A 12,968-nucleotide genomic window follows, 5' to 3' on the forward strand; every position below is an offset into this window, starting at 1 on the left:
GATCCGGTGTGGCGACCCCTAACAGGAGCAGCTGAAAGACGAACAACATATATACATATACATATATATATATATATATATATATATATATATATATATATATATATATATATATATACACACAAGCTCAATTGAGCTAAGATCCTCGTCCTCTTAATGATGACGTCATAAAAACGAATATGACGTCATTGTGATGTATCAGGTTTGCGATACATTATCTGTGCTAATGCCCGGCTTGATTCCCGCAAACAAAATTTAAACAGCTTTCCTAGTTTCGGCGATAATGGTATTGGAGATTTCCATTAGCGGCGATATTATGACATCAACTTTTTTTCTAGGAAGAATTTCCAAAATCGGAGATGGTTACTGCCTGCGTGTGGGATTTCTGCATATACATGGCAAGTTTCACGAAGATCCGATGAAACCTCTGGGTTGTGAAACAAAAAATGTCAAAAAATAGGAATGACGTCATAAAAATTGATATGACGCATCATATGTGCGGTAATTCATCTCTGCTAATACCCTGTTCGATTCCCGCAAACAGAATTCAAAAAGCTTGCAGAGTTTCGGAGATAATTTTTTAGGTGATTTCTATTAGTGGAGATATTTTGATGTCATAACTTTTTTTCTAGGAGGAATTTTCAAAATCTGGGATGGTTACTGTCTGCGCAGGGTATATTTACATACACAGGGTGAGTCAAAAGTAGCGCTCAATTTCTGTTTTTTCGGCTGTCAGATTCTTTCTGGGAAGTCATGTTGTTAATAATTGTCTTTCAGATTATTAATTTTCGTAATTTATATATTTTTGATTTTGTTTTGCAGGTTATTGCTGCGAGTTTAGAAAGTTACTGAGTTTGCACCAAATTGAACCATGAATTACCTTTCAATGAATCAACGCATTGCGGCCGTGAAACATTACTACAAATGTAATCAACAACCAACGATGGCGGCATGCCGTTTGGCACAGGAATTCAATATTAACCCACCTCAGGGAAGAAACATACGATTGATTGTCGAGAAATTTGAAGCAACAGGGTCGGTAGCCACTGCAAAGAAGTCCGGTCATCCGAAAACGGCGACAAATGTAGCTAAGGCTGAAGAAGCCATCAGAAGACTGGAACAAAGTCCGCAAAAGTCAACTCGCCGTTTATCTGCAGAGTTGGAAGTGAGCCAATCAAGTGTTATCCATATCCTCCACCAGAAAAAATGGAAAGCTTCAATTCCATGCTTACTGCATTCCCTTCATGATGGAGATGACGACGGCAGTCTTCAATTTTGCGTAGAGTTCTTAGCTAAAATTCACGAAGAGGACAATGCGAGCCAACATCTGGTGGTCAGATGAGGCATGTTTTAAGCTTAATGGCACAATTAGCAGACACAATTGTGTCTACTGGGCTGCGAATTACCCAAGAGTGACAGTTGAGGAGGAGGTAAATTTACCTGGAGTGACAGTTTGGGCAGCCATATCTCCATTCGGGATAATTGGACCCTTCTTCTTTGAGGGATCTGTCACTGCAGAAATTTTACCTGGTTATGCTGCAAACCTTCTTTTGGCCCAGGGTACAAGATCAGGACTGTTATTTCCAGCATGATACAGCTCCACCTCAGTATGGACGTTATGTTCGTCAGTGGCTTGATGAAAACTTTCCCAGAAAGTGGATCAGCCGCCACGGTCCGATCGAGTGGCCGGCACACTCCTCAGACCTTACACCTCCAGATTTCTTTATTTGGGGGCTCATGAAAGACCTTGTTTATCGTGAAAAGCCTCGTACCATTCAGGAATTGAAGGCTCAAATCACTGAAAAGTTTGAGGAAATTGATATCGAAATCTGCAGACGTGTGTGCCGCTCTGTGCCTGCTCGGCTGAAATTGTGCAGGCAGGGAAAGTGAAATTGTGCATGAAACAAGGCAGGGCACTTTGAAAATTGCAAGTAAAACAGCTTGGTACAGCTCTGTTATAATTTTTTCTTGAATAAATGGTTAGATAAACATGTCATTCATTTATTTCTACCTTCTTGTACACTGTAATACAAATGGCAAACAAACAATCAACTGACAGAAATTGGGCACGACTTCTGACTCACCCTGTATATGCCAAGTTTCAGGAAGTTTCGATGAAAACTGTAGGCTGTGAAACAAAAAAGTCCACAAGAAGAAGATGAAGAACAACAACGTGAGTAAGACTTAGAGATCCTCCACGAGGACCTACAAACAGATGTACCTGTACCTTGTGCAGAAGGAATTTAAAGTTTAGAAAAAGAGTGCCAGGTACTACATGTATAATTCCAAATAATTCATCACATATAAATTTTGTGGACAATACTATAATAGTAATAATATGATTAATACAATATTTCAAATAAAATAACAGGCCAAAATACAATACAATAAGGCAACACGACACAATAATGACTACTGCAGTGACTCTGGATAGACAACATTTTGAGTCTGGTTGTTGGGTGCCAGAAATGTGAGCTCGGCGATACTGTATTGGCAAGACGATTTGTAATACTGCCAACCACCAGGTGGCGCTATACAATACATATTACCATAGAGAGAATTGAGGTCTTCTCCCCACCCTGATCCCCCTACTCTGAAGGTTTGAAAATGTGTTCTTGCATCTCCATTTGTCAGATGATTCCAAAGGTATGCAATATGATGTGATGGGGTTACTACCGGTGGGGCCGATTCTATCAATGGACAGACAGACAGACAGAAAATACAACTTGATATATACAGTATATTGATTTTTATCTGCTTGGTGACAGCATTTGACCTTGACATATTTGCACTGCTAGTTTTGCAATCATGAAGTCGACAAGACGGGATCATCACGGCGTTTTCTCCAGGTTGGAGAACTTCAATAATCATATTTGTAGAACTCCCGACTGCTAAAAAGAACAGTGATGCCACCTGGTTGTAATTGGTGGGGCACAAGACTGTGTCCAGGTGGCAGATGGCACTTGTTGATTCCAGATACGATCTGGTGTCCTCACCAATCACAATTAGAAGTGCATCATTAACCAAAGATGTGTATATATATATATATATATATATATATATATATATATATATATATATATATATATATATATATATATATATATATATATATATATATATATATATATATATAATCTGCAAAATGGTGCAAATTTTACACTCCCCTCCCTACCCATAAACATCTACACTACCATCACTTTGCATCACACTTGCCCTCCCCCCCCCAAAAAAAAAAAAATCCTCGATCCTCCAAATTTCTCCACAAAATAATATGCTTGTCATGTCTGTCTGCTCTTTCTCAATCACATAGATTCTGTCATCTCACGAGATTGTTAATTAACGTCATTATATAATTTCAACGTTGCATTTATGAATCACCAGTCTCAGTGGCATAATGGTTGGAGCATCCGCTCTTCATCTGGGTGGTCGGTGGTTCAAATCCTGGTCGAGTCATACCAGATGAAAAAAAAAGGTGTGTGTTGGAACCTTGCTTAAGGAGAGGAGATTGGGACCATACTCTGTGCAGAGTGTTGGTGCTGCTTAAGCAGTCTCCTTGGCTATTGGGCACAATCCTGGACAGGTCACCACTCCGACACAGGATACCAGCATGCTGGCACTCATTTTGCTGACCTTGGAAGGATGACAGGTCGAGTTAACCCCTCCTGGTATTAATTGAACAGCTAAGGTGGATTTGAACTCAGGACCCTAGGCCCACCACCCTAACCATTAAGCCAACACCAGACATGTTCAACATTGCTTAAGGTTCAGCATTTAAAAGGATAGAGCAGATAAACAATGCTGGGAAGGCAATGGCAAACCTTTGCCAAAAAAAGTATAACCTTTGCCAAGAGTGCTTTGGCAGCACCAACACTGTGAAGAGTATGGCACAATGTGTCATGAAGAAGGTAATTAATTTTGGATAATTTATTAACACAATTAAGCCAATCACTTGAAAGTGGCAATTCCATGGAATTTCCAAGCGACATATCTGGCGAGCTTGGGAATGGGGACCTGAAAGTAGTTTGGATCATCTGGCCCAAAATACTTGGTGCACATGCAGACAAACCCCAGGAAACTGAAGGATTTGTGGCAAAATAAAATGTATTATGTGTTCAGGATAAAACTGTGACATGGAATGGCTCACCAAGCTTCTGAAAGAAGTAAAAAATACTTGGAAAAGTACCTGAGAGAAAGTGTTGTGCCTCCACACAACGAAAGACTTGGACAACTTTCTCACCTCGCCAAACGGGCAGGTGCAAATATTGCAAACTCCTGAGCATGTGGAATACTACAAAACCCAAGTGGATGGGCGTTTTCTACACAAACCCTTGAGGAATTGCGACCAGTGAATGTAGTCTAACTGGATTTGGTTTTTCTGAACACGAATGGGAATGACATGTCTGGAGCTTGTACATGTACAGGGAAAGTTTAAAATGATATTTACTATTAATCATGTTTGGAAAGGGGGTGGGGTGGGACTGCATCTACTGTATTGCTAAAAGCTGAAGTGTGTGTGTGTGTGTGTGTGTGTGTGTGTGTGTGTGTGTGTGTGTGTGTGTGTGTGTGTGTGTGTGTGTGTGTGTGTGTGTGTGTGTGTGTGTGTGTGTGTGTGTGTACCGCCACCAATGGTAGTCATCTCCACTCGTGAGTCTCCGAGACTGAATGGAGCCTTCCCTGGTGCTGAAGCATCCATCTTCAACCCGACAAGGAACCACCACTCATGGGCCAAGATGTCTCCTTATCCATGCTCCATTTCTCTCTGTTCCAGAAGAGGCAATGATGTAGTGCGACCTCCCGCGTGGCCTCCGGGGTACGCTTAGTCTCGGTCTCATCTCGGTCTTGATCTTCCTTGACGGGATAGAGTTGGCAGAACTCAAAAAGCCACAAGGCAAGGCCACGGCACACCAGGCTGCATCCCAAATGCATGTCAAGCGGCACAACTTCGGGCGTTTTTTTGTGTGGCCATCGGCCTCACCAAAGCTGGTTCTCACTCCCATCAAGGCCGCAATATTTGGCGTGGCCGTTCCCACAAAACTCGGCCTCTCGCCCTCAAAGGGCGTAACTTTGCAAGAGGGTGTCACCAAAGCTTGGGCCTTCTCTACTGGCAGCATGGGGTCAAAAAATCCTGCCCAGCTGCAGGGCCATGGCATGTCACAAACACGTCGAACGGCATGATACCGGGTGTCTCATGCGTGGTTCTCGTTCCCATTGAAGCTGTCGTTTTCAGCTTGGTCTTCACTGCCTTCAAAACCGTTATATTTGACGTGATTCTTGGTCCTTTCCGTCCAGGTGAGAGCGAGGTGGCATAGCATGGGTTAGGGTGGGAGGGGGGGAAGAGAGGGGACAGAAAGGTTGAGGTTTAGTGGGAGGTGAGGGCTTATGGTGGGGGGGTGCAGGTTTTGGGATGGGGAGGGGGTCTGAAGACAGAGTGGGGAGGGAATTAAAGCCTTGAGGTTGGGAAGGGGTGAGGACTTCAGGTTATTTGGGAAGGAGGGTGAGGACTTCAGTTTAGTTGGGAAGGAGAGTGTGGACTTGCGGATGGGAGGAGGGGGCTGAGGATTTGGGTTGGTTGGGAAGGAGGGCAAGGACTTGGAGTTGGGAGGGAGGTGAGGGCTGTGGGTTGGGGAGGTGGGGGTGAGTCCATGGGTGTGGAGTGAGGGGCTGGGGACCTGAGGTTGGGAGCATGGGTGAGGACATGGGGGCGGGAGGGGGCGTGAGAAGGGGGGGTGAGGATTTGGGGTTGTTTCGGAAGGAGGGTGAGGACTTTGGGTTGAGAGCAGAGGTTAAGGACTTCGGATTGGAAAGGGGGTGGGGGGGGTTGAAATCTTGAAGTCACATTTAGGAATTTCTATGGGTACCTGCGAGTTATTAATATTTCCCCACACACCAAAGTCCTCCTTGGGAAACAAAGTAAATATACAGGGTGTATGATAAGTCAATAGCCAATTTTAAATTGTTGTAGCAGCTTTATTTATGAACCGATTTTAATGAAACAAAATGTAAATGATGGAGTGGCCAATAGCATGAAGCCAAAAAGCCTTGATGCAGTGGAGGAGAGAATAGAGAGAATAACCAATGTTCTCACCAACATTCCTGAAATCATGCTGCAATCAGCAGTAGTGAATGTGCTAGTCCGATTAAGGAAATGTGTTGACAGTGCTGGAGCATATGTGGAGATTTAAAGAATTGTGCATAAAGCATCACTTTTTATTTTCAGTTTGACTCTTGAATTTACATTTTGTTTCATTAAAATCAGTTCATAAATAAAACTGCTGCAACAATTTAAATTTTGGTATTGATTTATCACATACACTTTGCTTGTATGTCCAACATAATGGATACTTAGCTGAGCCATCTTCTGGGTTTGATTCCCAACCCGACTATTTATCAGATTGGTGCTTCACAGGAAAGGCATGGCATCACAAAGAGTGCTGTCCCTCGGAATTACGTAAGCTGGCTGTTCCATTTACTAGCTCGAGTTGGTGGACGTCAAATATCTCAATGTGAATTATTGCCTGCACAGTGAACGAATTGCAAACTTCAGCTCCAACTGAACATTAGGCCTGACCAGCTGGTTTGTCGAAGACTTGCCAAGCACACACTCGACTGATCCCAAAAGAAAGGCGAGATTACTTTTTAAAAGTAGTACTCATAAAAGATGTTGCTTGCATGCAATCATAGAATCAGAGAGTGAACAGATGTACCTCTCAAAGTGAAGTAATTAATCAACCACCACCACATTGCTCTCACAATGGCAACTAACATTTGCTCCCCCACTGTATAACGAACAACAGTCAAATACGAGAACGGGGAAAACAAAATTTGTGACACTTGAAATGCAAACAGTTTATTTTATGCATAACCATTCAAAAAACAAAGTGTTACTGTTTTTTTACTTTACCTTTTATACTTTCACCGAATAGTGCAGAAAAGGTTATTGATGCAATCCCATGTAAGCCAAAAGAGGAAAACAAACAAAGAATGCGATCTTCTTTTTCTTGCATATGACAGCAGCTTAACTGCCGGGTAGCTGTCATTTTGTTGGGGCGTGACTATGCCGCTGATGCTGTGCCCCTATACCAGTACAATGGTACTCATTTCACCGACCTTGGAAGGATGACAGGCTGAGTGAACCACATCTTCATGTTAACTCCGTGGCCAACAAGGCTCGAACTCAGCAACCGAAGATCCCAAGCCATCCACCCTAACCACTAAGCCAACACCAGGCTAAAGAATGTGATGAAAACATAGAACTTCAAACAAAAAATAACTTTCAAAATAATCATCAGAACCTTGTTTGATCGTAAACCGATACATAAGTTATAAATCATCACATTTTGACGAACAGTTTGAGACAGTGCATCAAACCTACACAATTTTAACGGAATCACCTCAACCAAACACAAAAAGGAGAAGCTAACATGAGGAAATGTAATTTTATGATAGCCAGGCATTTCCATACCATCTAAAATAGTACAATACAAACTACAGCGAAGTAATCAGGTAGAAGACAAGAGCATTGCAGTTCAAGGTTAAAACAATAAAACTAACCACAGTTCGTGATTTTTCCCTGCGGTAAATATCCAACAAACAATAAAATAATTGTTACGTCGAGGATTCATGAATTTAGTGAATAATCTTTCATCAGAAAAAACAAGTAATTGTGAATTTCAAATGTTATACATGTGTCGAATCATAACATAATAATAGTGAAAGCTAAGCTACCTTATGTCATGCAGAAATACTGTCCATCTGTATAATACACAGCCAACAAAGCTATGATCTAATATTTATTTTGTTCATTTCAGAAATTATGAAAATCAAGAAAAAGCTATCAGGTTCAAAGTTCACTTGTACAACTACTACCTGTTCTTCTTTTGTATGGCGGTAGAACTTTAATGGCCCCAATTATTCATACCTTCTGGTGGCATCAGCCAGGCAATGTTTTTGGTCCAAGTTTTTGGGCCCAAGACACCGTTTTCGGCCCAAATTACCCACATTCGCACACCAGGTAGCCAGGTCTGACATTCAACTGAGGGTGCAGGGATTTGCAACTTGTTCAGGGTGCAGGCAATAACTCACCGACTCTTCATGAAAGACACCATAGGGTCTTTAATGTCCACTAATATCACAGTGTCATCAGACAGAGCCTTTGGGCTCCCGTCCTTCCGATGCACGGCGCATATACTGATATACCACCCCACATGTGAAACAGAATGAGAGTTTAGAGCTGCGTTGTGGTTCGAACCCAGGCTCAGCAGCTCAAAAGTGAGTGTGCATATCTCAAAGCTATCCTGCGAGCCCAGTTTCTAGTTGTACCGAACAAAATGGAATTATACACAGTGAGATAAACTTTGCACTACATTACAGCATTAAACGTAATGGTGATTGCGTTCTAAATAAATCGGGAAAAAGACCAGTGCAGAAAGATGTTTTTAGCTGACATACACGCACAAGCATGGCACTGAGTCTGAACACAATCACTGCTATTATCAGAATGTGAAACAATGAAGCAAAGAAACCGATAAGCATGGAATTTGCAAGGAAATTATTCAAAAAGGCATAGCAGTATGAGAGTATTGGAAGACTAAAAAAAAATTTGGATAAATTTATTCAACAACAACAAAAAGTAAAAAATAGTTACACAAAAAAAAAAAACAACCTTTAAATTTCAAGGTAAATCATGAGGTATAAACATGAATAAAGAGATACAAGACCGTACTTAAGCAAGACATTTCAGCTGAAAACGGAGAAGTTGATGAAAATAAATTAATATGATGCACAATAAATTTTATCAAGAAGTTATGTGATCACACCACCAGAATCAGTTTCAAAGAAAGAACAAAATACTGAAGCACGAAACCTTCACATTTCCAACATCAACAATAGGCTTTAAATATACACGAAGAGACTGATGAAGCAGAAATTGCGAACCAAGCCAATGTCCAACGATTTTTGAGGTTGAGCGTGACCAAACATCACTTAATGTGGAAGAGGTTTCTGGACCTCCACGTAATTGCAGGGGAAGAGGCCCTTCTGTCCACCTAATGATCCCTCAAACCAGTTCTCGTCCACTTTCCGTATCAACGTGATTACGTCATCCTCTTTGAAAGTGAGCTCACCATTATTCTCCGCATCAAAATCGTAAAGGGCACAGCATGTGCCCACTTGGAAGGAGAAAGAATGTGAGGGTTGGGTAGAGAATTGGGAATGGATGGGTTAGTAAGAAGGCAGTGGAGGAAGAAGTTTGGACAAAACAGTGTGAAGGAAAGATACAACATTCAAAATACAGGGTGTCCCTAAAAAAAATGACATTATTTTGTAGTCTAATAACATAGCTAATTCTCACTCAAATGATCTCAAATTTTAACAAAATGTATAAAAACTAACGAAGTTGAATGTTTAATTCTTATCTCAATGAGAATCTACCAGGAAGATGGATTGGTCATGCCAGTGATAATGACAATGTGCTGTTGAAATGGCCACCACGTTCACCTGACTTGACACCTTGTGATTTTTTTCTATGGGGATATGTGAAAGGACTGGTCTATATCCCCCATCTTCCTACAAGCCTAGAGGAACTTAAGCAGAGAATCACTGAGGTGCTGGAGAATGTTACGCAAGACATGCTACAGCGTGTTTGGCAGGAGCTGGACCACTGACTTGACATGTGTCGTGTCACAGGCGGTGTGCATATTGAACGTTTGTGAAGTTTTGAGAAAACGGTTATAAAATCTACATCCCTCTGAATCTCTTGTTCAAATTTTGATAATTAAATCTTTTATTGTTCAACATGAAGCCGATTTACTTTCGTTTGTCCTGGGACATGTAGTTACTTAGATATTCAAGTTTCAAATGATGTCATGTTTTTTAGGGACACCCTGTACATTTACGACATTCCTGATAGCGTTGCCCAAACAAGTGGTTCGTATTTCATTTTGACAAATTACAGAAATATATTAGAAAATTAAAGTTGTGAGCAAAAATTGAAAAAAATAATGAATTACATTATATATAATTAGTTTATCATAATAGATATTCACCTCGAGAGAGGAGTTAAAACATGATATATCAAAGACAATCACACTCACCTGTAATTGGAGGGAACAACCATTATCCTCAGTTGCAGCTCGGTCGGTGATTGGTATATATCTTGCGTGTATCGGCTCGCTACGCTTGCCTCTCCACACATCGTGCCAGATTTGCTGTGTTGTCATGATTTACACCAAACATTTCTTTTGTACAAATTGATTTGTAATATTGGTGATATTATATTTATTTGTAATATAAAATGGTTCAAGTGGTCTAAAACTTTAAATGATCAAGGGACAAAGCTGTCTAATCTGTCTTAATGGTGTTGAGGTCGAAGGGGTCGAAAGGGACTTGAAGGGCTGTAAAGGTCTCAAGCATATAAAAGGTCTAAACGGTGAAGGGCTCTAAAGTTGTCAATTGTTGAAAGGGTCAGAAAGGTAAAAGGTGTCTAAAGGGTCTTAAAGGGTTTTTGGGGTCTTGAGTCCTTGGGAACTTTTGGGTCTTTGGATCTGAGGCATGTTTTGGGTCTCAGGGGTCTTACAGGGTCTTCAATGGTCAAAGGGTGCATTCAAATAGTACGTAATTAATAGGTGTACATGTGTGACGCCACAGTGAAACTGACGGACAAACAGTACATAATAGACAGAGTCACAAGGCTTTACCATGAAAGGTACATTCCAATCGTACAAAATTAACAGACATACGTGAAGGATGCAATCAACGTTCAAACAGTATATAATTAATAAACATATCGTCACACGGCTTAATGGACGACTTCCCAGCTTTACAGATCGTGTGTGCATGTATGTATGTATGTATGTATGTATGTATGTATGCATACACACACACATATACATATACATACATATATATATATATATATACATATACATACATACACATACACACACACACACACACACACACACACACACACACACACACACACACACACACACACACACACACACACACACACACACACACACACACACACACACACACAAACACAAACACACACACTGGCACTCCTCACTTAACGACCAAGTTCCGTTCCTACGACGAGGTCGTTAAGCGAATATATATTTTTAAATGTTTATACAGTAGTGTACTGTATACTGTAATAAACAGAATAGAGGAAATCAGCTCCAACATACATTACTTTGGTTTGCATAAAATACAGGTAATAGTTTTTATTTATTCTGAATAAAGAAAATGTCTAAAGGAAACTCCAACTTGAAAACTGTTTTAATTTGCATAACTCTTACATATTACAGAACATAAAAATACATTCAGCAAAAATTATAAAAAATGATGTACCAAAAAAACATTAAAGTTATAAAAAAAAAAGACATTCAGATTACCATTTTAGTCATTGAATCCTTCAGTGTGGTAGTGGTAGTGAAATGGAAGGACTTGAGATGGCGAGGAAATGACGCTAAGACGCCGCGCTGCTGTTTCCACAACCAAAGTTCTCGTACAGCATACAATACGAACTGGTCGGAGAGCTGATCGTAAGTCCGAGTGGTCGATAACAGGTAGGTCGTTAAGTGAGGAGTGCCTGTATATATATATATATATATATATATATATATATATATATATATATATATATATATATATATATATATATATATATATATATATATATATATATATATATATATATATATATATATATATATACATATAGATATTCGAGGCACCGCGAGAAGGAGTGATGTAAGGGCCACATCGGGCATTTTGGAGTTAATGCCATTTTGCACTATTTTAACCCTTCCCCTATCATCCGAACCTATCATCACCATATCATTAAAAATATGTCGCTTACATCACTCCTCCTTGCCGGACCTCATATATCTATCTATAATTCCAGCAATCTCTGTGTGTCTGTCTGTCTGTCTGTCTGCGACCGCCGTTTCTCGACGACCGCCGGTCCGATCTCATTGAAACTTGCCAGGAATATTGCTGGGGACCTGCGGATGTGCCTTTTCAAGGTTTGATATCGATCGGATGAGCGGTTCCCAAATTACGGCCATTTTACTGCTTTTTTAGTGTTGAAAAGGTGTATATATGGCAGCTGAAGGTGTTCTGTCAGGTCAGGTTCAATCTGTGACCTGCTACAGGTACCATGTAAACCTGTACTAACCTGTTCCATGGTCGGGTTGTCGGCGACTAAACCGTCTCCCCCACCAGGTTTTCTGGTGAGGAGGGTGTTTGGATATGCACACCCAGCAGGATTAAAAACAAAACCTGTCAAAGGGAGGAGGAGCTCCTTGTGAGCCAACGGCCATCCATATCTAGTGCCCAACTGTGTCTGCGGACGTCCTCCTGCAGTTGGGTCACTTCTTATTAGGAGGTTGGTGGCAGGATTTGCACTCTGGCCACCGTAAAACCCTTCATTCCGCAAAAAGCAAAAACGCAAAAAAAATCTGAAAACCCACTCCATGGGAGTACCTCCTGTGCAGCTTCCCTTCGCAGGGCAGCTCACCGGATGACGGGATTGGGGCAAAGCCTTCGGGACCTCCAATCTTTGATGATAGGAGGGAAACCATGGGGTAACATCCCTGGGTCAGATTGCGGGAGAGTGTGTCGGAGTGGTGCTGAGGTGTCGTCCACCAGACGGCGGTCTCCTTGGGTTAACCTGAGGCGGTCCCTTCGGGTGGGTGCCTGGAATGTCCTATCCCTAAGAGAGGATGATCACCTGTCTCTGTTATCATCTGAGCTCAAGCGTTTGGACTTTGGGATTGCAGCTCTCTCTGAGGTTCGGAGACCGGATTGCGGTGGGATAATGGTGGGTGGTTACACCTACTATTGGTCTGGTCGCTCTGATGGTTACCATACCCAAGGAGTTGCTGTAGCTGTGTCCAATAAGCTGACCCCAATGATAATTGAGGTAACACCGGTCAACGAGCGTATTATGAGATTAAGGA

The 12,968-nt window shown here is 41.3% G+C and overlaps 1 protein-coding gene across 2 annotated transcripts in view; it reads right to left on the reverse strand.

Moving 5' to 3' along the window:
* Positions 1-6,824: 6,824 nt before the first annotated feature.
* Positions 6,825-12,968, reverse strand: part of LOC147015361 (endophilin-A3-like) — a 62,439-nt gene continuing 56,295 nt past the window's right edge. For both annotated transcript variants that reach the window (XM_085850038.1, XM_085850039.1), the window contains exon 10: positions 6,825-9,170. In XM_085850038.1, the coding sequence (XP_085706164.1) occupies positions 8,986-9,170 (185 nt within the window). In that variant the 3' untranslated portion in view covers positions 6,825-8,985. The remainder of the gene's footprint in view (positions 9,171-12,968) is intronic.

Source organism: Eptatretus burgeri, chromosome 12, assembly GCF_056783735.1.
Source record: "Eptatretus burgeri isolate ZD-2024b chromosome 12, Ebu_testis_v1, whole genome shotgun sequence".
In the NCBI taxonomy this organism is placed as follows: domain Eukaryota; kingdom Metazoa; phylum Chordata; class Myxini; order Myxiniformes; family Myxinidae; genus Eptatretus; species Eptatretus burgeri.